Raw genomic sequence first — 26,725 nt, 5'->3', positions numbered from 1 at the left:
ACTTTTTTTTGTCGTAACCTTATGCGCATTTGCAGCATATGACATTGAATAAATGGCAAGCGCTGAGGACTCTCCGTCACTAAATAAAAATCTCTTGTTAAAAGGCAAAAAGGTGATTTGCTTACCTATAACGACACCGTCGACACTCGGTCCAAAGGCGTAGGCAAAGTCAGGTGCCTGCACTGGTGCTGAGAGCAAAGACTCCAAAGGTCGCTCTCGCAAACACCGGAGCAGGGCTGGTGGTGTTAATTCTGGGGACAAAATACATATAGGTATAGTTACAGTTTCTAAATGCAGTGAATTACAATTTACTCATTAAAAAAGAAAACATTTCACAGATTATCAGAAACACTCGTAAGTTTAATATATCCATCTAATTTAGATCTGACGAGTTCTGAGTCTGAGCAGAGCAATTCATCAAAAAAGCAATGTTCCAGTTTGACATTTGCGAAAAGTAAGTGCGCAATGCACACAAATTTCAAATAGCAATATTGCTTTTTTAGATGAATTGCTTCGATATGGCCTTTTAACTATTCTGGTCCAAGCGAAACCATCACCCTAGCAGCATTGCCGCGTTGTTTGAATTCTTCTATGTTTTGCCAGCCAGGGAGTTTGGCTAACTGTAGTAAACTTTTTATTTCTTTTCACGTGACTAAAGGTAGATTTGTCTCAGATAGCATCAACTATGACTGGATAGCTAGTACAAAGGTATAAAAATAATTTTCCCAAAAAAAGAAAACCTTCCATTACACACACGTCATACAACCAAAAGTATCCTTTGTTACAACAACAACTTATAAGAACGTTCGTTTTTACAATAAAATACCAGACAGTACTTTGAATTTGTCAGAAAATTAATCTGAAGCTTCCTTTATGTAAAAAAGCTTATAACACATTACAAGTATACACATATACATTTTTACATTTTTAAATGTAAAAAAATCCTGATATTACAAGTGTTCTTCTAGTTATTAAATAACTTGTAATGTATATGTGTATACTTGTAATGTGTTTTGCGCTCAAAGACTCGCATAGTGGACGTGAGCAAAAAGGCTGCAAAGTTGAAGTGGGAGTAGGCCGGTCATGTTTGTCGAATGAAACATGATAGGTGGGCAAAAGTTGTTACTGAGTGGACACCTCTTGGAGGCAGACACAGGAAGCGATGGAGAGACGACTTGGACGCGTTTCAGACGGGTTGGAGAGAGATCGCTCAGGACAGGCAGAAATGAAGCCTTGGCCCAGCAGTGGGACAATCCAGGCAAACTAAAAAAATATATACCTACATTGATTTAAAAGATTGACATTCTAAAGTTTATCTATGATATTTACGTTGAATAAATTATTTTGATTTCTGAGAACGACGTGTTACTACAGTAACAATAATACATCAATGCCAACAACAAATACGGCAATCAGATAATATTACATCAAACAGTGACAATAGAGGGCCAAGCTCCTTGAAACAGGTCACTCTAAACGACGCCCGAAGATTTTTGATATGGTTTTTATACATTTTATATAAAATCTCCTTAAGTTTAAAGAATTAATCTGCTTTGTTCTTCCGTATCTTGATACTTTTTTGTCTTTTTTCTTGTCTTCTGAATTTCGCTTCCACCATCATCGTTTTCGTTTTGTATTTTCCTTTTCCCTCCATGTATTAATTTAGTAAAACAGTGATATTTGTATAGTTTTGTTTTTCATTTCCGTCGACTTCCTGCCAACCATTTGCAGTCGCCAAAAGGTAAAATTATTACATCGTTCACGGGATTACAAATATCGACCCAAAACTGTGAAGGTACGACGTATATTAACATAATTAAACACAAGTTAACGACGGAAGAAGAAACGAGGTCGAGGTGGAGGGGGAGTGATGGAACTAGACGAAACATAATTCTGATATTAATATAATTATCTCACAGACTTATAGAAAGTAAACTATCTTCTTAGAAAATACTTGTATTATATTTGTGTCTTAAATAAACAGCATAAAGAAGCAAATAGTATATAATTTAACACGAGAAACAACCCACACTGACGGAGATTTTACCGAAATAGCTATTTTATTATTTTTATTTTTTATTTTTAGAGAACATATAACAAGGTCTATCTATTTGTCTACTCAGCCTCCTACAACTGGGTATTGGCCTCCTCTAATTCACACCATCCTTTCCAGTCCTCTGCAAGTCTCATTTAATGCTTTCCGGCGTACCTCACAATGTCATCCAACCACCACCGGGCTGGTGGTCTACCCCGATATCGCATACAATCTCTTGGCCACTTGGAAGGATTATATTAAAAGTAATGAAGAGTATTACAAACAAATAAACAATATGTAGGATATACCTACTAAGTTGGTGTCCGTCAGAGTTGCCGGTCATTCGTATTTTGTCGGCTATTTTAAGATGAAATGGTGCTCAATAATTGCTGCCACATAGTGCTACCTGGTGTAGGCACACATCACTAGACATTTTAATAAAATAACATTAAAAGGTGACTGGCGGACGGACACCTATGTTAGATATGGCTTCATGCTTCATGGGAGCGAATAAAAAACATCAAACAGACAGAAGACTTCTGGTCACCATAAAGTTCTTCATAATATCTGTCTTAGAACTTCGTAAAAACAGTGGTTGCAAGTTGTCTTCTGATTGCCTACATAGAGAAGTTTAGACTTGAAACATCAACTACTTTTATTTTTCGAACAGTTTGATCCACTTAAAATTCAAAAAAAAAATGTTTCCGATATTCAGAATTCTAAACAATACCTATATAGCGTTATCTCCGCTTGTTTCATGTAGTTCCAAATTCCGAAGACCAGAAATTGGATCCCTCTATCTCCCTTACCAATTTCCTTTGTAGTAAACTTTTAGTTCCCCCAAGGGAGCTTTTGATGCTGTATCGAGACAAGTCTGTACCTTTATACATATGATAATTCGTATCCCTAAACACCGTCGCGCATAAAAAAACAGGCCTATCCAATATTTTCTCGCGTAATTGAGTCGCAAGAAAACAAAATTTCAGGTTTACATAGGTAGTTTGGTGTAAATATTTACACTAGGTATATACATATAAATAACATGACAAGCCCAATGTTTTTCCGTAATGTGTAGAGTTTGTAAACTTAGAGTTCGTATAGTTAGCTCCTGTAGAGTTACAAGTTTGGCTTTACATGAGATCTGATAACTTTTTCACATTGCGATCGATATGATCTCGTACATACATAAACTGCCTATATACGTCCCACTGCTGGGCACAGGCCTCCCCTCAATCAACCGGAGGGGGTATGGAGCATGATCTCGTAATGGCAACATTTTACATGAAAATGTTTTTGTTCGGTATAATTATATTCAATAATATATGCTGGCTGCATACCTTCACGACCGGCGGCGGTACGAATTCTGTACCGCGCGCGGTGCGATTTATATCGACGGCTTTGAGCTATAGATGCAGCGAATGGTATCTACGTGTATAAACGTCGAACAGCTATTGGTCGAAACCCTGGATTTAGCGTTGCAGTACCCGTGCCGCGAGCGCTGATATTCGTTCTAAGATGGATGACAAACCACACGTTGACAAGTTATCAGAGCATCACCTAAAGAATAATATTTATTATTTCAAAATACTATAGTTACTACTAAATGAAAGGGCTGATTTACCACCTGTGCCGTCTAATAACTCTACTAATAACTCAACTACAATGCCAGTCGTGCGGCCGATACTGTCGCTCTCGCATCGGACTTTATAGCCATTTTAAAAGCTGCCACAGAAACGCTGTTTGAATCATCTGATAAAGATGTAAAGGCTTGAGATGGATAGGTACTACTACTGTTTTCCAAATATACTACTACTACCGTGCTCGTCTTGGTTCAGTGGTTGAGCGTTGAGCACAAGATCCAGAGATCTCGGGCTCGAATCCCGATTGGAACGTATCACAAAAATCACTTGTGCTCCCCAGTTTGGTTAAGACTTTACAGACTGATCATCTGAATGTCCGTAAGTAAAGTGATCCGTGCTTCGGAAGGCACGTTAAGCTGTTGGTCCTGGTTACTACTGACTGATGTCTTCGTTACATGAGTCATGTCAAGGGCCTTTGGTAGCTAGCAAAAGGCAAAGGTAGTGAGCCCACTAATAACCCTGACACTAGAATCCCCCACACGATAAAAGAAAACTCCAACCGTTTTACAAAAATTTTATTCCGTGGTCTCCGTCACTTATCCCAACGCGAAATACGCGTGATTTTATGTATGTATGCGTGTGTTTATATACGCAGGAACAAATTCACTTACGACCAAAAACTGTTTGGTATATTGCATGTTCACTTGTCACTGTTAAGTTGGGTTGGCTATGAATGAGAAAATCCAGCCAAGATTTTCGAGAAAAAGAAAACAAAACAAATAAAAATAGACTCGTATTTCTTACGATCGTGAGCAAATCATTTAACCTATGTCACAGCGAGCACATGAATGAATTGGGAAAAGGGCTTTGTCTGTTCTAGTAAGTAATGATACCTTCAAAAATGTATTCAGCACCAACTAGGCCGGGTGGAATCCTGCACACCGCAAAAGCGGCTTTTTGACATATATCCACGTAATATCCCCCACAATGCTGTAGTCAGCGGTTTTGAGGGTTTAAATCAGTTGGTCCCAGAAATCTTGCACGAAGATTAGGTGAAGTTTCGAACAAAAAGTACTTAAATGCGAAGAATTTATTGCGCGCAGTGAGTCAGAAACCGGAAGAAAAAATGCCGATATACCATTGATATCGAAGTCCATAGATGGACAATTGGGTAGTAAATTATGAAATTCTGATTACTAAATAAAGACAGGGGATTAAAAAGGCCACATTGAAGCAATTCATCAAAAGAAACAATATTGCAATTTGGCATTTGTGCATATAAAAGCAAGTGCGCAATGCAAACAAAATTCATATAGCAATATTGCTTTCTTAGATGAATTGCTTCGATATGGCCATTTTAACCCCCCAGATCTAAAACTAACAAAAGATAATTTCTATAATTAACTTATTTATGAATTTTAATCAAGAAAAACGTAATAATACGTCCGACATTTTATCACGTTTTTCTATGACGTCACAGTGTGCTATTTCATACAAATTCAATAGTCATTTCGTGTTTTGACGTTTAGTAAAAAGTAACTGATTAGTTGGAAGCTGGCCTATTATGATGATAAGTTATCATGTGTCGAGTTTAGAGCCCTGTCGCTCATATTTATTTCATACTTAGTAAGGCTTCCAGCCCAATTTTCTAAAAAAAAAATAATGTGCTCGTGAAGTCGCGACCGTACCTAATGTTCGTGAAAGTACTATCTTTTGGTTCACGTTCACTACAAGGCGATAGACAGCTGAAAGCATTCTATACTTTATCATGCTGGACAAGCAGTAGTACCTAGTAGCTCTTTCAGGGCAAGAGTGAAGGCGCTTTTCCTGCAGGCATAACTTGGAAGAGTTTTTCTTATTCTCCTTATATAATATTATATTGTATAGGCTAGTTGTATGAGTGTTTATGCATGTGTGTTTTTATGTAAATACATATTTAATTACGGTATTTTTTAGTTATGTTGGTATCATTATATGTTTATTGCACCATCCCGTGCTCTAATGCATAAACTTCTTTCACCGTGAGGTTGCCTGGCAGAAATAGCTGTTTAGCAATAAGGCCGCCTATTGTGCTCATTTTTATTCGTATGTTTTTATTTCTTTTGTATATGTCGTTGTGGAATAAAGTATTATAGATTGATTGAAGTAGTTAATGTCATCTGTGGCAAACCTACAATAAATCACGTCAAAATAAATAAATAAAAACATTCTCAATTATGACTTCAAAGCAGAGGAAAAAGGAAGCGACCCAAGACGGCTTTACCACAAAACTGTGATTAGCACTGATGTAGCTATACAGATAAACAAAATTGAACCCAATTTTCAAGTAATTGGATTGAAAATTGCTTGGCTTTCATTCTTCTTAAACAATTTTGAATAAATTGTTTTCTGGTAGAGTCAAAAGTGCTTAACACGGTATAACGCTGTATAAGGGGTGTGTAGGCTGATTACCGGATTGTCCAAAATAAGATCAATCGGTCCCGGCTACTATTTACTTAAGTAAGTATGTACTCGTTACGAGAGCCGTGTCAGGGGTCTTTGGCTGCTCAATAGTAACCCTGATACCATGGTTGATGACGCAGGTCATTAATCTCACAACAGTCACAAAGTGAGTAAGAGTGTGTGTGGTCTAGGCGTGTGAAGAAAGCAAGAGAAGTGTGTCAGGATCGAAGCAAATAGAATTCCATAGTCTCTGCTTACCCCGATGGGAAGTAGGCGTAGGTTTGTGTATGTATGATTTTACAATAAGATTCCCATTGACATTCAGAATTTGCCTTTCAACTGTTTTAAGACAGTAGTTAAACAAAAACTTTACAAAAAAGGTTATTATAAAGTTAGTGATTATTTAGAAGATATGAATGCATGGGATTAACTGTTTGAGAACTGATATTAGGCAGCTAAATTACTCAACTGTATACCAATATTTATGTTTATTTTTATTTTTTAAAGAACGTCTAGGGCCCTGTGCCGAGGTTTTTCTTGCAGCTTCTTTTCCCCGGCTATACAGGTTGTGAGAAGCTGCAGTAGTTTTAGGCGGATGAGACGTTTGTTATGTAAAAATTGACGATTCAAAGTGTAACTATGTTACCAACTGAATAAATATATTTTTGAATTTGAATTATAATTTTGTATGTAAACAGGGTAATATTATAAAATAAATGACATTGGAAATATTACCTGGAGAGCAATTAGCGTGTGTGGCGACTATTGCTGCGTATTTATTGGGGTCGGCGACCAGGGACCACGGGCTCAGGCCAGACCCTGACATCAAGATTGCTCTGTGGAAGAGCAGACCTGTAACAAGAATACAAGAGGTTTTTATTGAATACTATAGGAATCACACATAATAAAAATAATACTCGTAAAATCGTTGCTCAAAAAGGGCCTTCAATATCCCATAGTGAAGTAGCGTGGTGAAGTATGCTTCATAGTCCCCTTTATAAGACTGTAATTGTTTATGTTATTGGGAACCGTGGTAGCTCAATTTATAGAACGCTTGCCTATCACTTTGAGATCGCGGGTTCGAATCCAGCACAGGCCTAAACCAATGATTGCCGAATTTGTTGTCGAATGCATGTTGGGGTGATAAATTATTATCACGTGCTCAGCGGTGAAGGAAAATATCGTGAGGAAGTGCACATTCCCGAGAAATGCATTTTCGGAGGTATGTGACCTAACCTGTATTAGGCTGGTTTTCCCTTCGCGGGTTGGAAGTTCAGACAGGCAGTCGTTTCTGTAAAAAACCGGACCTGTCAAAACTTCAGGTTAGGTTAGGTTAGGTTACGCTAGAGAGAAGATGAATTGTTTATGTTAGTATTTATGTATCTATGTGTATGTAGATACATAATTCTATGTCATTATTCTTTATCGTTAGATTCTGAAGTTCGAGCTGGAGGTTATCGGCATTCTGTAGTAGGTTTGGTATTTGACGGAGTGTAGACTTCACCAGTCCAGCAGTTACATTTAGATTCAATGTGCTTCTGCTGATCATGTGGTAATCACTGCCGCTCTTGAGTCTATTGATCATAGAGATCATCCTTGAATATTTTCTTTCTTGTCGATGTAATGAAGTTCATCTCGTTTTTCGAAGAATACGATCTCTCTCTTTATTTAAGAGCTGCGCTCTTGTCGGTGGAGTAATCGCCATTACTCCATAGATAGGGCGTGTAGAACGGTGGTTGCCCCAATAGCCTTCCAGTCCGCAGTACACCGACCAATTTCTCAATGCAGAATAAATACGATAAAAATACGATATAAATACGATATAAATAATAAAAAATATCATAATAAGAAACAATAACACTTAATCGTAGCTTCAAAATAAAAATTAATGCTAACTAGTCAACGTTGAAAAGAGGAGCTCTGAAGCCACATTTTACCATGACAACTTATGTACTCTAGCCTCACAACCACGCCACGTTTATATAACAATCACTGCAACATTCTCAAAGGAAATTCAGTTCTATAGCGACGCTCTTCTCAAATTTAATCTTCGCTTTCCTAATAGAAAATGAGAAACTTCTTTGCAAGCGTGTCAGCTACAGAATTTTCTATTTAAGTTTTTTTTTTAACTTGCCTTAACAAGGTTCCAGTGTAAAAGGCGAGCTAGTCCCAGTTTTTGGTTTTTGCCTGCTTCGTTAGATTGCTGTAATAAAGAAAGTTCGAGACGAATCGTCTGACGTTCTCCGTCCCTTGTTTAGAACTTCTCTGGTATCTCCTTGTTGCTCTTACTGAGTTTTTTATCGTACCAGCTTTAAGTCTTGTTTATTTTGTAGACTTTTAAGCTGTGGAATAAGAACTGCACTTTTGGATTCAGGGTAAACAATGTAGTAGGGTAAACATGTTTTATGAGATTTGTAGGACAATATCGAAACGTTAGTAATGGTGATCTGGGATGTTAAGCATGTGATTGCACTTAGCTGCTTTAATGGCGTATGGGGTTGAGGAATGGTGGCTAAAGGATAATATACGATATCGAGGCAGACCACCGGCCCGATGGTCGGATGACATTATGAGGTACGCCGGAAAGTAATGGATGAGACTTGCACTGGATCAGAAAGGACAGCGTGAAAGAGAGAAGGCATGTAGGGTGCTACTTAAACCCAGAAGTTGGTTGATACAGACTGAGTAGATATTAAACGTACCATTGGTGCTAATTCCTGTAAATACCATCTAATTTTATTTTAAGTTATATCTGTCATTTTCTTATCCGCCGAAAAGGAAAGGGACGGGTAATCGACAAGCATAAAATTTATGGAACACACGTCAATTTTAAGCACATATCTAAACCAACCGTCTAAAAATTTTACATCAGTCAATAAGCCGACACGTTCATTTACTCATTCTTCCTAAAATTAAGAGCTGTGAATCATCCGTCCCTTTCCTTTTCGACGGATATGAAAATGACAGATATAACTTAAAATAAAATTAGACGGTGTCTCCAGGAATCGGGGCCATTATCTCCCCAGTTTCATTCCCGTTTTCACAAGGTCTGAAGATATGACAGGTCCGGTTTTTCACATAAACGACTGCCTGTCTAACCTTCCAACCCGCGAAGGGAAAACCAGTCCAATACAGGTTTGGTCACATACGAAAATGCATTTCTCGGGAATGTGGGTTTCCTCACGTTGTTTGCCTTCAAACATGAACTCGAAAACAAATTCAACGATCATTGGTTTAGGCCTGTGCTGGATTCGAACCTGCGACCTCAAAGTGAGAGGCGAGCGTTCTACAAACTGGGTTACCACGGCTAGTAGATATTAAATAGGTAGTTGGAGAAATTGAGTCATTCTAGGAAAGCATCCCACTCATTTTTAATAAGTAAGAGATATCTTACTTGCTGTATTTTTCTTCACTCTTTTCTTCACTCGCTTCTGCAACCCCATTCAACGGACCACTCTCATCATAACACATTGTGCCACAGACCAATATTGCAGTAGCATCAATAATATTTACGCCTCGATTTTTTTTAAAATAAACTAGAACGAATGGCCTTTCGTTTACAAAAGCTGAGCTAGCGTAGAAGGGAACTCAAGAAATTGCAACCTAGTCGTTGCATACAAACAGGTAAATTGGAGTAAGTACCCTGTTGTACGTTGCAGTCGCTCGTAGGAAAAATCGCGCTGAAGCTAGTCTTGTGTGCATTTTGTGAAACAGGTCTGTTTTAAAACATGTAGTGAAAACGTGTGGCGCTTTGTATTATGAGGTTTTATGTTGAGTATTATCGCTGATGTTTTGGATATCAAACTTGATGGCAGTGCTATGAACTGATGCATTTCTACGTGCTTCGATAATATTATACGCTTTAAGAAAAAAATAACTAGATCCACATGTGTTTTGTAACGTAAATATGAATATTACTACTTCAGTCATGAGCAGTAAAATGTACCCACTTTAGGACTCTGTCGCGCTAATATATTTGACATTTAGTGAGACGTACAGTTCAATTTGTCAAAAAAGTTAATGTGACATGGTACCAAAGTGTATACATACTAATGCTCGTGATCGTACATGCATTGAGGATCGATGCTGACTCCAACCCACCTCCTAATTTTGTCAGAAGTTATACCTATCATTTTCCTATCTGCCGCAAAGGAAATGAATGTTTAGTCGACAGGCTACCAATTTATGGAACACACGTCAATTTTAAGAAGAAACCTTAAACAACACCTTTAAAAAATTTAATGTTGGTGTATACCCGACAGAATTAAGTTAACAAAACACGGCAATCTTCAAATCAGCCCCATTGTATGGCTTCCGTAATAAGAATCCGATACAATATTTTCAAATGTTTTATCGGCGGCATCTTTATTATAATTATTATGTTTCGCCTTTATTTTTCCAAAGTCATGCTCTCTGTAAACAATTATAATCACAATTTATTATCATTTGATAATCTCTCATAGGTATCAGAATCTTAAAAGTAAATGAAATATTCATTCGATTTAAAATCTATTTCGCAGTCGAGAGCCTAGGGATGCAATTTATTGCATTTGCAATCTATCCAGTTAAGATTCCGTATCACACAATTTGCATTTTTTGATTTAAATTTTTACAGAAATTGAATAGGTAATGCAATTTTTTTATTTAAAAATATTTGTGTTTGACAAATTACACAAACAAATCAAAAAAAAAAAACAAAGTTAGATTTTTTCGATTTAATTTTCTCTTCGTAATAATATCAACAGTTTGTAAGTACTGTTAGATAGAAATGAATTGTTCGACCTAATATTGGCTGCTAATGAACATCACAACACTAGCTGATGTACTTTGACAGATCTAATTCTTACCGCGCATTGAGACGATTGTAAAAATGTTATCTTATTGAAATAAAATCACTAATTGTACTGAACTCGTCCCTCCATTTAATAGTACCTACACGCCCGTTCGTCCCTCATTGCTGGGCAAAGATTATTTTAACCCTTTCACGGGCAGAGACGATGGGTCATTCAAATCAAATCAAATCAAATATACTTAATCATCATTCATTGTCATTGATGGTTCATAACAGATAGTATGACACCTTGGAATCGGAACGTCATTAAACGTTCTGTCCTTGAAAGTGTTAATAAAACTGAGTGAACTTCAACGTTGCGGATTGGTAGAAATGTTTCGGCTAGATGCTACCCATATTGCCAAAAACAGAAGCAGAACGTCTTACGAACATAACAAAAATTGACGTTCTCTAAAATTCTCTTCTTCTGCTGTCGTGTGAGTTGTGAGGTGGACTACCAACATCATCAACCCTGGTTTCAGGGCTATTGTTACCGACAAATGCTCCTGACATGGCCCATGTAACGACTACTTCAAGCAGTAAGTAGTTATCCCGCGCAACGTCTTAATGCGCCTTCCAGAATACAGATCATCTTTTAATGCTAATACAAACGTCATAGCTAATAACAAATAGTATCTCTGCATTCGATATTCAAGTAATGCTACATAGGATTTTTTCTACAAAAAATTCTTCCATACGAATAAGTTAGCAGCCCTGCTGGCAAATCCTCAGTTGTCGAGTATTGAATAAGGGTAGAATATTCTCGCTGAATAATAAAACGGCCAGTCATTTCCTGGAATCCTCCATGGGGGTAGGGATGGCAGATGGGAAAGTTGAGATTTCTCAAAATCTCTAAGGAACGGAGCTTAAGACCTTGACATGATCCGTCTTGAAGTGTTGGATTAGAATATGAAATTTTGTTGTAAGGACAATAATTTTACGAATCATTAGCGTTGGATCTGTTTCCAGTTATCTTGAGAAATAACTAGCCAATTATTAGGTGTTAGATAATTATTTGTTAAAAAAATGTTGAAATGCAAAAGTTTTTTGAAACTATTGGTTCTTCTTCTATCGTGTGGGTTGTGAGGTGGAGTACGAACCTCATCACCCCTGGTGGCTGGTGGCTGGGTTACTATTGAGCTACCAAAGGCCCCTGACATGGCTCATGGTAACGACTACTTATTTACATCAGTAAGTAGTACCCGGGACCAACGGCTTAACGTGCCTTCCGAAGCACGGTGTTGAAACTATTGGTGTGAACAGATATCTTGTAGGTCAAATATTTAGTAGATTAAAGTAAGTGAGTTTTGCCTTAATTCTAAAAAAAATAAATTCTTTTTGAATAAAATAAGTGATTTTTATTTTGTGACAAAATTTTGCATTCATTTTTTTTAAGGTGTCTCCAATTACAAAGCTTTTCGTAGACTAGCTATATATCCAGGCAAGCGAACCGCCTGGATACAGAGGTTTCTTATAAAACGTCTTAAGATCTGATCACAGATTTCAAAGTGAGATCAAACGGATTCACATCTTTAGATCTATTTCAAGAACGATACGGTTCAAAGAAAAGGACTGATCATAACACCTACCCGACCGTCTAATCTGGAGTCAAATTCAGGGACCGTAAGCAATGAACATGCATTATGTTCAAGACATGACTTTCTTTTAATAGCTCTGCAAATTTTACTAGAGCCCTCGGAATAATTATGGACGGAGCTTTAAACAACATTTTTTATGACGCTTTTTGGAAGAGGTGAGGTATACACGTTCCGTTCAGGGACGAAAAAGATCTCGCGAGATCGGGTCTCGCGAATTCGGAAGTCGCGAGATCTTGTTAATTTTTTGGAGATCTATCCCAAAGCGAAAGAGATTGATGGTATTGGGAAAATCTCCTTGAGTTATACTTTTTGTTTTGATTATGCTTATTTCCAAAGAAAACTTAATTGTTTAGATAGTAATATCGAAGAATTATAGGTTTATATAGGTTTTTTGAGGAGCTCGGTGGCGCAGCGGTGTACGCGCTCGGTCTGCGATTGTTGAAGTTAAGCAACTTTCGCAAAGGCCGGTCATAGGATGGGTGACCACAAAAAAAGTTTTCACCTCGAGCTCCTCCGTGCTTCGGAAGGCACGTTAAGCCGTTGGTTCCGGCTGCATTAGCAGTCATTAATAACCATCAATCCGCACTGGGCCCGCGTGATGGTTTAAGGCCCGATCTCCCTATCCATCCATAGGGAAGGCCCGTGCCCCAGCAGTGAGGACGTAAATGGGCTGATGATGATGATGATGTACAGAATTATATTGCTAACTATAGAGCTCTTCTTTATATTGATTAGAATAATAATGGGTGTAATAAAAGGGCCCTCATTTATATCTAAAACAAAGATAAAAAATGCTTGGATGGTATCCATGAAATAAGAAGGGTAAACGAAAGATTTTTTTTACAGCGCGCTATATCTTTCTTTGTAACGTACTCTGGAAACTCTCTTATTATGAGTGACACATTTCACTCGTGAAAGATTTCGATCGTGAACCCAGCCAAAAAGAGCAATTAGAGTTCACGATTTACTCCATCAGATATTCTGTAAACCGCTTCAAAGTCACAAATGGAATGTTAACAACCCTGCCTAAGGCTGTAGCCTCACATGTATCTGATGCTATTTGCTTTTTATGTACTCCTACATATTCATTTCCTTCTATGATGTTCATTAAAAACATCATAGAAGGAAAGCTAGAAGGAAAGAGAGGAAGGGGAAGACCAAGAAGAGCTTACATGGAACAGATTAAAGAAAAGGTTAACGTCGTGTCTTATAGGGACGTCAAGGAATTGGCCTTTGATAGACTGGAATGGAAAATGCTACACCAACAAGAGCGTGGCTCTTAAATTGATGATGATGACATATTCATATACATATAACATAGCAGTGAGTGACCGAGATGCTTTATTTGAACCCATTTCTGGGCTTGCCCTTATTGGATCCTTTCGAATCTTTTGAATACGTTTACTTACAAAAAAACATTGGATACAGTAAACTGTATCATTTGAAAGTAGAATGTTTTAAGAATATCTTTTGCTTTTTTATATTAGATTTTAAGAAAAAAATATTTTTTCTTTCATAGAATTTTATTAGGTAATATTGATTACTTAACATGTTTAGTTGTAATAGTCATCATGAATATGTTCTTCTTTTCTAGTAACAGCTACTCTTATTAAAGTTGCACATATATACGTACATAAGATCACGCCTATCTTCCGTTGGGGCAGGCAGAGATCAGGGAATTTCACTTACTACGATCCTGCCTGACAGTATTGACGAGCACTAAAGTGATGACATCATTTCAAACCAAGTTTACCTCTCCCTATACGAGTATTATATGTCACATTATTATGTATAGTTAGGTACTGTTTATCTGACACCTTCACGTTTTGACCGGGTTGTAAAATATTACGTCATGTTCTATTTTTATCGCGCTAGATTTTCGCTCCACAAAAGCCGACCCAATTCGATGACCCAACGTCATTTCAAGCCTGCGTTTTAAGCCTAGTTTGCGTTTACCTGACAATAATCGATATTTTTTTACACACGACGCTTATATCAACATGCCTTTCAGTCTCCATATTGTTATGCAACGGATGTATTTATTCCGTTCAAAAATGGACACGGGTGCAGTATAATTTCACGCAAAATATATTCGTTTTGGCAAATGAATGGATGAATTCAAAACTTGAAATTCGTTGGCGATATGTTGTGCAATCCAATTTTGTTTCGAATTTCAGAAGTGAAAAATTGGACCCGATTTTCCGGGTGGATAGATATAAACTATGTATTCGGGAAATACATAGTTTATATCTATTTAGAACTAGTTAGTGTCGGGATTTGTGGTGTCATAAAAACATTTACAATAAATAAGCAAACATTTTGTGGAACTGTACAACAGGGTTTAAATATCTTTGTATACAAATGTGTATACGAACAAACAATGTTTATACAAATGTGGATGAATAATATTTTGTGCAGGACGTTCTAGTACCATTGATTAAACAATGTGTCTGCGCACTAAACATAAGTAGCTACCATAAATCTGTGTGTTTGAATAAAATATAAATGAATTTCATTTAATTTTTTACCTTACCAATTGCATATAATTAGTCACATTAAAATTTAGCTTTTGAAATCTGTATTGTAATAATTATAAACATTATAATTTTTAGTGTAAGTGACTGATAGTAAACCAAAATAAATAAATTACTATTGATGATTTAGACCATGATTTTAAGTTAAAATCAAGTTGAATTTCCTGTCAAAAAATTCGTGTTTTCTTGTTTTTCATTATTTTCAGTTCCATACTTTTGCGACGGAACATTTTACTTGATATCAACTCAGAATCATGGGTTCAATCATCCTCCAAGTTTTTGTTACAATATGAACTATTGATTAATATGTTGATTGAGACTATTGGTTCTTTGATTGGTCAACGAATGTCTTTCGAGCTATTAATAACTAATCATACTTTTTGGTTTTGATGAATAATTATTTTATAGCTTTTAGCTCTACAATTTCTTTGAATACCTTTAAAACGCTTTCGAAATTTTGCTTTCTGTCGAAACAGTCTTAAAGGGTCTTTCTCAATTGTATCTACTAGATTACAATTAATGTCATTTTATGGAAGTAAATATTATCTTGATGACTTGATATAATATTACGAACACTATCTTAAATGCTTCTCAAACAAATCGTCATCACTTAAGAAAATTGAATTGTGAACTAAATAAAAATTACGATTTTCAATTCTAAGTAGAGATCAGAATTCTGTGAAGCAATCCTTTCCTATAAAATATAGCACTGCATTTTCAATAAGGAACTGAATATTGCAACGGTTTGCAGTTGCAGAACGTATTTTCAATTTATCCGGTTTATTTTGCCATTAGGGCCGGGTAAAGTCTGACTGGGTAATTTACTGTGCCTCTGCAAAGTGGCAATCAGGAAGACCTTATTGTCTCTAAGAATTTATGCTTTGACTTCCATAGTTTAGTTCGACGTGTATGAAAATAGCGCCATCTTTTACTTGCGATATGTGCAAGAAGGAGATAGAACCAGTTTAGGAGCTTCAATTAAACTATATATGTGAAAGCCTTTGCAACCCACACAAGGTATCGGCTATCAAATTTTTCGTTTTGAACTTGACCTTTTGGGACATCCTGTTTATCTTATAATAGGAGTTTTTTCCCCATCTTATTTTATACAAACGTCTAGCGAGAACGTAGCATGGCGACCTAGAAAATACCTATTTACTCCAAAGCAGAAAATTCATATCCCTGTTGTTGGTATTTCAAATATAAAAGTGAATCGTTTTGTACTAACAAGACGGGCTGAGAAAAGTTATCTGGATGTGGGTGGTAGAAGACAATTTGAGGCAACTCTGGATGTTTGAAAGAAAGAAAAAACATTATTTAATTTCTTTTTCATTTGTAGTACATGGGATACGATTAACCTGAAATCTCATTGGTTATCAAATCAGCTGATTTCGTCCACATATTTCCGTCACGCGGTCTTAATACACCGTTTTTTTTTTTAAATACATCGTTCACGCTATCACGGATCGACCATAAATTCATTATTATAATTACAATCCAAGACTGCGTGAACGCGTGAGTTACATAGTTGTGTCACGGGTTCGAAATCCGTCTCGGTTTCTGAATCACTGAATTCAACTTCACGAGTTTATACATTGTTTTAAGTTTACGCGGTTATTATCATAATTAAAACACATAACAACGATATCAAATACATAAACTAGCGGCAAATGAAAGAGGGTAGACAGATATGAGGGTAGTCTGCCCGTAGAAAATTATGGATCTACTTACTCCACTCCAATCTCATCTGTCATCCCGTGATCATGGCACTTGAAACAGTGTCAAAATATCGGGAGTCTCAAATCCCTACTTTAAACGCGGTAAGAACCCGTCATTGTGTGTTTTAATTCACAAGTTTGTATTTTATTTTTATAGTTTCAAATGTAGAATTACCCATATATAGAAAATATTCTCTAGTTAATTTTTATTTCATGTCCAACAGGATCAAAAAAAAAATCATCCAACACAGACTGGAAAATATATTCATGTCTTCGTCCCAAAAAAAGCTGGCAAAAAGTTCTAATTACAGTCAGCCCTAAAACTAAAAATTTAAAATGACAAAAATAACCGCCGATTACAGGTATCCCATAAGAAATCGAATTCCAATAATTGTTCAGTTGAGTCGAATCATCCCTACCACGCTGCACATTGTAGATCCCCCCACTTTGCTCAATAAATTAATTCCACACGAACGAGGCTTGAAGCCGATGACGTCATAGGTTAAAAATAAAATGCATAAGAATAAGGTTAGCATGCTGTGAATATGAAACGAAAATAGATTTACTTACATCTAACATACATTTGTTTGTGTTAAAGAGTGTGTGTGTATGTGCAAACGTACCTAGAAAAGCGGAAATGTACAAGAATAGTGACTGTTCGCAATTTTTCTTTTCTGCTTCGTGCGAGTTAATGTGAAACGTATAACAGTTGTGTTGATTTATATAAATAAACACATAATATATAATTCGATTCGATTCGATTTTCAAGTAATGTTGGCGGATCAGTGTAACTTACTAACAAAATGAAAAGTGGTTTAGCCAAGCCATTAGGCATAAGGGCGTTAAGTGGAAGAGACATGCGAAAAAGTAGCGCGAAAGAATCAGACGAAGAAACATAGATAGGTTTAAAGTAGCATGAGTAAGACATTGTCAAGATTGCCAGAAAGGATTGGCCAAGAGTCAAATTTCAGATAAAAGTGACTGTGACTTATAGATTGCATTTTGGACTGAACGACCTGTTATAAAAACCTTGTTTCTAAAATTAGAAAAAGCCAGAGATTCCATTTGCATGTATATCTACAACCCTGTTTGTTTAAATTTTATAGTAATCCTCATCACAAACTATGAATTTCAACAGAAACACTTGTGCCAAATAAACAAATACCAAATATTTTTCCTCTGCAACAAAATAGACTACTCAGCCAAATTACGTTGCTTCCGAAGTATCTTCAAGAGAAAATGAACTCTACGATACAGAAACTGAATGTAACTCACCCATAAAGAAACATAAAGGTTTTAATATGGGTTCTGTTCATACACCTCGGCTTCCAAATTTCCGGTACACTAAAAAGCCCGCGGAAGCTCCGAATACCACACATTCCCAACCCTAAATTGTTTTGTTGGAACCCTTCATCAGGTATGCGGCTCGCTTCTATAGACTCTGCTTGATGTGCTACTGTTGGTTTTCGAAATTCGATTTTTAATTAGTACAGAATCGAGTCAGTTATCAATGAGTACAGATTTATAAGTAAAACGAAATACATGACATTAAATAAACCGACTTTTGTGCATCCTATTCATGAATTTAGGTTTCCTTTCATCGCATAGGACAACAAGCTGCTTCCCTACTGTTAGTTATTTAAAACACACTCACACTCACTCGACCTTTGGTTATAAGAATATTGACCTTCCGAGATAGAGACAACGGGTCATAGAGCTTCAATTCCTAATAGTATTACATTTGAACCTTGAAAATCGCCTATAGACGCTATGTCCCGGACCCCGGAACACATCGAAGAAAAACATAACGTTTTAATTTTTTTCTTTACGCACTCACTCCAAATTAATGAGTTTGTTCTGAGTTAATGAGTTCCTACTGAGTTTCGGTTCTATACGTGAACCCATAGTAGCACCTACAGATCTAGAACACAAAATTACTTCGTCGACTTGCCGAAGAGTTTCGAGCATAAACGAGTTTGCATATTCATACTGTTTCTGAAACGATGGCTCGGAGAGATTGGTCGGAGGAGGAAAAACGTCAGTTATACGCCTGTTTCGCTTATTTTGTGTTTCAGCTAGATTGTGGCGATAGAATGGGGAGAAAAGAGATGTTTTCCTAAAAGGCCTCCGCGCGGTAATGTTACTTGTATTTCGGAACAGATATTGGAAGTGTATTTGAACGAAAAGTAGAAGAGAATTCAACAGACAAACTTAAATTCAATAATGTTGTTAATACAGATAAACGTTAGATCAGAACACGTACAAGAACATTACGATGAAATGGAACGTAATATGACTAAAAATAATAAGAGGATAACGAAACTTTACAAATTAAATAAAATACATAACAACAATCTAGGTATGCAATTAGTCCTACGTAAATATAAAATGCAATTTAAACGATGTTAACATAAAAGCGACTGTTGTTCTAAATTAAAATACAAAATATTACCTCTTAACTCTAAAACAAACTGAGGATGGGTTCGACCAAAAAGGTATAATGTTTATAAATAGCAACTATACTCTGGAGCAATGTTGGGGAGCTTGCATAGGACTGTTTACATAGGTAAAATTCAGGAAAATATTTTAGAACCGAAAACTGTTTTCATACTACATGATGCGACAACGATCCGGGTTAGGAAGGAACAACAAGATAAGAATCACATGGTCGCCCGGTCGTTGTAATTAAAGTGGTAATTATACACGCTATCAGAATATGTTCAAAATTTGCTAAAAGGAATATTATTATGCGTGAAGGGTAAAGTTTAGCTGAACAGGGCGTGCTGATATTTAGAATACTAGAAACGGAAGACTTCAAATGTGGAAATACACAAGTCATCAGTTATAATGAATGAGCTGAATTTTACTTTGGTAAGGAAATTAAAGGATTGTCTGAAACATGATCCGGTACGCTAAGTCGTTGGTCTCAGTTACAACTTACTGATATAAGTATGTAGTCGTTATATGAGCCATGTAAGGGGCCTTTGGCGGCTGTTTAACAGAACCAGAACTGATACTAGGGTTGTCGAGGTTCGTAATTAACCTCACGATAGAAGAAGATTAAAACCAAACTGTAAGAACAAAGTACAACACTAACTCCAGACGATACACGTGTCCTTATCGTATCGACAAAATGTTAAAACCCCTATTAAACTTAAACATACACATTTAGAAGGACGTTTGCGCGAAAACGGTTAAGTCAGAACAATTAAGGGGCAAAACTATAATTTCTCGAAGGGACCAAACTTAATTATCCGGGAAACGAGAGGATTTGAATTTTGCGTTTTGCTATTAGTACTATTTGCGGCAGCAGGTTAAGTTAGTGCCGTAATAAAATTTCGCTAACCTAATCCCATCCCCTGCCCAAGTTGGTCCCAAAGGACTCGCTTAATTCGGATTTTTCTGCCCTAATTTTTATTAACCTGATCCAACTAACCTTATGTGAATGGTACATTGGTTCCGGTCCTAAGGGCCACAAGTTAATTGTGACTTTCGGGGTCAGGTTGTAATGAAGATTATTTTTAGTAGTTCAGGTAGAAGACCATTCGATCAACTTACGTTGGAGGTACCTTTCTAGTCTAGAAGTATCTCTTCTAATCTAATCTAGCCTACAAGATCTCACTGTAGGGCAAAGGCCTCCCCTTTCTTTTTCCATTTTTTTGCCCCGTGTCCCGTGCGTATCCTCCTGCAAGCATCCAAGTCGTCGCGCCATCTCTTTCGAGGTCTACCAGGACGCCTGTATCCGTCTCTTCTAAGATAACTAAATTATGTACCGAGGTATAGTTTCTGTCAAAAATACTATATAGCAGTACCTACTTTTTTGCTTGTTGCCCCGGCGACTGAGTAAGTGAATATAAAATTACTACTTTCTAAAGCACAGCACTCATTTCTCTTCTTGCTGGTGTCTGTTCCGTTAAAATATTTCACCGTCTGTTAGTTGTTTTCCCTTCACGGAAAGTCTACTTTACCACCTAATTTAAAAAAACATTACGTCAAAAACACTTACCTTCTGGCACAGCAAGAGAAGTCAGGAGAAAGTGCACGCACGCTGCTCCAGTACCGTGCCCCATCAGTGTGACATTTGTGGGGTCACCACCAAAGACGGCAACATTCTCCTTGATCCAGTGCAGAGCTGCTATCTGGTCCATGAGACCGTAGTTGGCTGGCGACCGGGGGTACTCGTCCGTTCGAGGGTTAAGAAAGCCTGAGAAAGAATAAGCCAGGTTATTACTTGGATTTTTTTGAGAATTTTGTTCAGAGAATGTAAAGTTGTCTTTATTCCGGTATGTGCAAGAAACTGTTGCCTATTCAACAAAATTTGTATAAAGGGGCTAGATAATAAATAGATTATACGTCAAAACTCTACTCAGTCATTGATTTCTATTGGTAAAGACGTCTAACCACCGTCTGACTTAGCAGAAAGGCTGTCGTAAAGTGCTTAAAGACAATGAGGTACAAAGTAGGTAAATACTAACTATTTACTTATGTAGTTACATGAGCCATGTCATGGAACTTAATGACTCATTAGAAACCCTCTCACTAGGGTTGATGAGATAGGTGATTGATCTCAAAATCACAACCAGAAAGAGATAATAATGGTGTCCTTCTCTTCAGCTCTTTTTAATTTAATTCCACTGCCACATATAAAATTTTGTATTATTAAAAAAAATCTATGGTACGCCGGTATATTTTGCCGAAACCCTTTAACGAAGCCCTTTAAATATTTAAACCTGGCTATAAAGCATTATCTTGCGAAGCCTTCTTAAATGATTAAAACCCTTTTAGTGGCGAACACAAAACTTCTGAGTATTTCCTTCCTTTACCGTGTAACGGAGATCCTGCGATAATAAAAGAACCTGACATTTTCGGCACGTCAATTATTTTTCATTCAATATTTTCATTTTTGAAGGGGAAATCCGTGTATAAAAGGGAATATTTTAAAGATGTACAATGCAATTTTTTCCAGCAATTCGAACGCTATTGGTCTTCTTCTTCTATCGTGTGGGTTGTGAAGTGGATTACCAACCCCATCAAACCTGGTGTCAGGGTTACTATTGAGCCGCCAAAGGCCCCTGACATGGTTCATGTAACAACTACTAACTTACATCAGTAAGTAGTAACCGAGACCAACGGCTTAACATGCCATCCGAAGCACGGATCATCTTACTTTTAGACATGCAGGTGATCAGCCTGTAATGTCCTATAACCAAACTAGGGATCACAAAGTGATTTTGGTGATGTGTCCCCACCGGGATTCGAACCCGGGACCTCCGGATTGTGAGCACATCGCTCAACCACTGGACCACAGAGGTCGTTGGTCATTTGTATAGAAATTGCATTAACTAAAATAACATGGAATCACGTATCTCGATCGGGTAGACAGAGGGGTATTATAAAAATATACAAGGTGTTAGTAACATCGTAACGAAAACTTTGAGGGATGATTCAGGCCATGATTCTGAGTTGATATCAAGTGGAATTTTCCGTCACAAAAGTTTGGAGTGGAAAATAATTAAAAAAAAAAAAATTTCATGGATTTTTCGACAGAAAATTCCACTTAATATCAACTCAGAATCATGGTCTGAATCATCCCCCTCAGTATTCGTTACGGTGTCACTAACACCCATACCTACTTGTATAGCTACCTGTATGTACTGGTACGGGGTGTAAGTGACATCGTAACGAATACTGAGGGGCTCATTTAGCTCATTATTCCGAGTTAATATCAAGTGGAAATTTCGATCGCAAAAGTATAGAATTGAGAATAATTAAAAAAATATATTAAAAAATCATTAATTTTGCGACGGAAAAATTCCACTTGATTTTAACTCAGAATCATGGTCTGAATCATCCCACACTAACACCCAGTATATACGCTTTCTACTCGCCAGATAAGTTAAGTCCCATATAATAAGGGGCGAACCTATAGCCATTGACCGGGCAGAAATCCTGGAACCACGTGATATCAAGTGTCAGTGATCCAAACATGTTGCCATCCCCAATTAAACACAATAAAACAAGATAAAGGGAATGCATTGAACCAGAAATCCGGACGGCAATCTTTATCATTACAGACAAAGAAAATTTTCGGACGAGCAAGTACCTGGCCTAGTGCGAATAATATAATTTGCAAATTGCCTACTAGACCATTTACAGTCGACGACGTGTAAGCACGGCAGAGTTTATCAGATCGTCCACTACTGTTCATTATCACGCCATTCCGCGTACGTACGGAACTTTGTGTGTTTATAGTAATTTCTCTGTCTTTGTTGGCTGATTTTTTGTTAGATCAGCCGGGTTTTTTTTTGACGTCACTTATTGAACTACTACTAGACCGGAAGCGATTATGTAAAATCTTCATTATCGTCATAACTTTTATTGAATGCCAAGTGACGGTGAAGTGAATACTTCAAAAACTTCAAAGAATTCAATAACATTTAAATTTTACATTGAAGCCTGGCTTCGATCGAACCTGCGTCCTCTAAGTGAAAGGCAAGTGTTCTACCAACTGGGCAAAAAAACTTCTATCGTGTGGGTTCTGAGGTGGATTACCAACCTCATCAAACCCGGTGTCAGGGTTAATATTTTGGACAATTTTGGACAATTTTGGACAATCAGGTTATTAGCCTGTAATATCCTAACCAAACTAGGGATCACAAAGTGATTTTTGTGATTTGTCCCCACCGGGATTCGAAACCGGGACCTTCGGATCGTGAGCACAACGCTCAACCACTGGATCACGGAGGACGTTAAAAAATAAAAGATAGTTACGAAAACTTCCTTCCTCAGCTTCCTCCTGAGATGTTCAAAGGCCAAACAATGACCTCGTGAAAACGACTGTTGTAGTTAATTAAACCCCATTAATTAACGATTTTTTTTCCACCATAAGTCCCTTCAGGCTATTGCACACTTCAAAGTATGGTTTAAGATTATTTTTCGCTTCCCTATGGTTGATTTAATTTTCACTTTGAAATTTTATCTTTCAAAGATTAGACGTGAAGTGTTTTTTCAGTAAACTTTGCAAATATTTCAGAATACAAATATAATCATTCACTACTTTATCCTATATTGAACAATTTGTTCAAAAATATCCATATTTATTATATAACATTTGTTCTCAAATAACTTCTTCTTTCGAAGCACGGAAGAGCTCGAGATGATTTTTTTGTGGTCACCCAGCCTCCGTGCTTCGAAAAGCACGTTAAACTGGTGTTTCCGGTTATTAATTTGATGTCAGCACATAGTCGTTACATGAGCGAAGTCTGCGGGTTAAGGCTGCTCAAGAATAACCGGCACGAGGTACGAGGGTTGCTGCGGTTGGTCATTCACCACAAATCCCACACGATTTGGGAATGGAAAGGTATGATGCATGAAAAGAAACGTTTGGAGCGAAAAAGTATGAGAGAGAAAGAGAGAGAGAGAGACGGAAATAGGAAGTGGAAGTTGTATTACTTTTTTGATTAGATATAGATATTAGAGAATGGCGAATTGTGGAGGTGCGTAGAGTGGGTGCGAACAAAATAAAAGGCAAATTAAATAAGAATGTTTTAATTGAAGACGACGAAGTCCCTTCCTACAATTTTGGGGGCAAGGATCCGGAACATGTTAAACGTATTAAAATATCAATTTTAATAGTGCAATAACTCCTTTTTGTTGGAATGAGAGTAGGTGCCTAAATATAAAGCATAGTATAATGTTAGCTGCTTATCATCGAATAGCCTCCACGGTCTAGTGGTTAGAGCGCTAAGTTCACTCAAGGTCCGGGTTCGATTCCCGACGGGAACACTGTCGAGACCACTTTGTGAGACTGCCCTTTGTTTGGAAAGGACTTTGCAGGCTTGAATCACCTGATAGTAAGAAAAGTAATATGTACCGTGCTTTGAAAGTCACGTTAGGCCGACTTACTCCTTACTGACATAAGTACTAACCCTAACACAAGGCTTGATGAGGTTGGTACTCTCACAACTCACACGATAGAAGAAGCTATCATCACCAGCCCATTAACGTCCCCACTGCTGGGGCACGGGCCTTTCCTATGGATGGATAGGGAGATCGGGCCTTAAGATACCACGCGGGCCCAGTGCGGATTGCTGGTTATTAACGACTGCTAATGCAGCCGGGACCAACTGCTTAACGTGCTTTTCGAAACACGGAGGCTGGGTGACCACAAAAAAATCATCTCGAGCTCTTCCGTGCTTCGAAAGAAGAAGTTATTTGAGAACAAATGTTATATAATAAATATGGATATTTTTGAACAAATTGTTCAATATAGGATAAAGAGATATTTCAATTTGTTGGTACAAAACAGCGGAGGCGAGCTTAACATTATGTGAAGTGAAGCCGATCACAAAAGGATGCCTTATGAAGTATTCAAACTCTGTTTACGCTGCGTGGTAAGTATACGTTACAGAGTTTACCCGGGACGGGTAATTTATCTGTGATTTTGAGGAAAATTATGAGTGTATTCTGTGTTTTTCTCCTGTTGGGTACATCGATCATTTTATATACGTCGAAAGCTTATAAGTTATAGATTGTCGTTTTGTCGATTAGTGCTAATATTATGTGAACCCAAATAGTCATGTTCTGTCAAAATAAGAAAAATCGCGTACCACGCTAGTTGAGGAAAAATAAACTTATCGATGTCGACAAAAGTTATTGAATCGATCGATAATTTTACCACGCTACATGTTAGCCCAGGGGCCTGTTTCATAAAACTTACAATTGTAAATTACAAACACAATTTGATGTACATTGCGGAGTGTGTGATCACGAATATTTTGCAGTTTCATATTAGCTACGTAATAAACACCAGATTGTCGTTGTAATTTACAATTGTAAGTTTTATGAAACAGGCCTCTGCAGGGGCTTTAGCCAGTTGCAAGAGATTATGACAATCGTCAGTGACAGTGATAAAAATGTGTGGGATTGAAATACTAGCTATCATCATCATCCCCATAACATTATCCCGTTTTTCACAGGGTCCGCTTACCTAATCTGAAGATTTCACAGCTCCGGTTTTTACAGAAGCGACTACCTAGGGAAACCCAGCCCAATACAAGTCAGATCACATACCTCCGAAAATGCATTTCTCGGGAATGTGGGTTTCCTCATCATGTTTTCCTTCACCGCTAAGCACGTGATCTAAACATGAATCCGAAAAGAAATTCGAGAATCATTGGTTTAGGCCTGTGCTGGATTCGAATCTGCGACCTCAAGTGAGAGGCAAGTATTCTACCAAATTGGCTACTTCGGCTCAATCCCAGTACTCGCTATAAAAGATGGATAAGGTCAAAAATAAATCTTAGGTACGTCAAACAGAGAGCGCTTGGTCGAACTCTGATGCCGGACTTGCATCGATTAATTATAAATCTTAAGTGCAGTTTTCACTATCACAGTTGGCTCAACCATTATAGACGGCGATATAGCTCAACTATCACGTTGGTCTAATAGAAATCTTGGTGAGGCCCGGGTACTTAGTTCATCTCGCGATGGATGGACCTCTAACTACCCCAATTGGAATATAGTCGTTAACTTATGTAATGTAATAAAATAAACCTACATAACTACTAATATAGTGAATAAAATAAAACATGTCAACGAAATACTTCGAAATTGGAAAGTCACGTCAGACCCTTAGCGACAATCGTCTGATTTTTATTTGAAAAAGTCTGGGTTTTCCCGACCCAGAAAATACCAAGAAATTTCAAGGCAAACGTGGCCTATTTGTTGGCGATTACTATAAAAATGTTCCCATCTACTTATTCCCTTTACAAAGTAGGTATTTTGTGCTAAGGTAAAGAATTCTTGAAAGGTTTGTGACACGAATAATTTGTTTTGTAAGTACAGCTTTTTGCTTCTATTCATTTTTTGACCAAGATTTTTCAGTCTTCGATATATCAAAACGATAACCTGATAACATAAAAAGCATATACAGGATGTTAGTGATATCGTAACGAAAACTTTGAGGGATGATTCAGACCACGATTC

At 37.3% G+C, this 26,725-nt stretch overlaps 1 protein-coding gene across 7 annotated transcripts in view; it reads right to left on the bottom strand.

Annotated features, from left to right (window-relative positions):
- The window catches only part of LOC126382075 (neuroligin-4, Y-linked), a 240,916-nt gene that overhangs the window by 30,744 nt on the left and 183,447 nt on the right, over positions 1-26,725 (bottom strand). For all 7 annotated transcript variants that reach the window (XM_050031797.1, XM_050031791.1, XM_050031798.1 and 4 more), the window contains 3 exons: positions 20,745-20,942; positions 6,793-6,909; positions 126-251 (listed from right to left, as the gene is read on the bottom strand). In XM_050031797.1, coding sequence (XP_049887754.1) covers positions 126-251; positions 6,793-6,909; positions 20,745-20,942 — 441 coding nt within the window. The remainder of the gene's footprint in view (positions 1-125; positions 252-6,792; positions 6,910-20,744; positions 20,943-26,725) is intronic.

The sequence above is a fragment of the Pectinophora gossypiella genome, chromosome 3 (genome assembly GCF_024362695.1).
Source record: "Pectinophora gossypiella chromosome 3, ilPecGoss1.1, whole genome shotgun sequence".
Classification (NCBI taxonomy): Eukaryota; Metazoa; Arthropoda; class Insecta; order Lepidoptera; family Gelechiidae; genus Pectinophora; species Pectinophora gossypiella.
The sequence above is the reverse complement of the archived record's forward strand: the minus strand, read 5'-3'. Positions and strand labels throughout refer to the sequence as shown.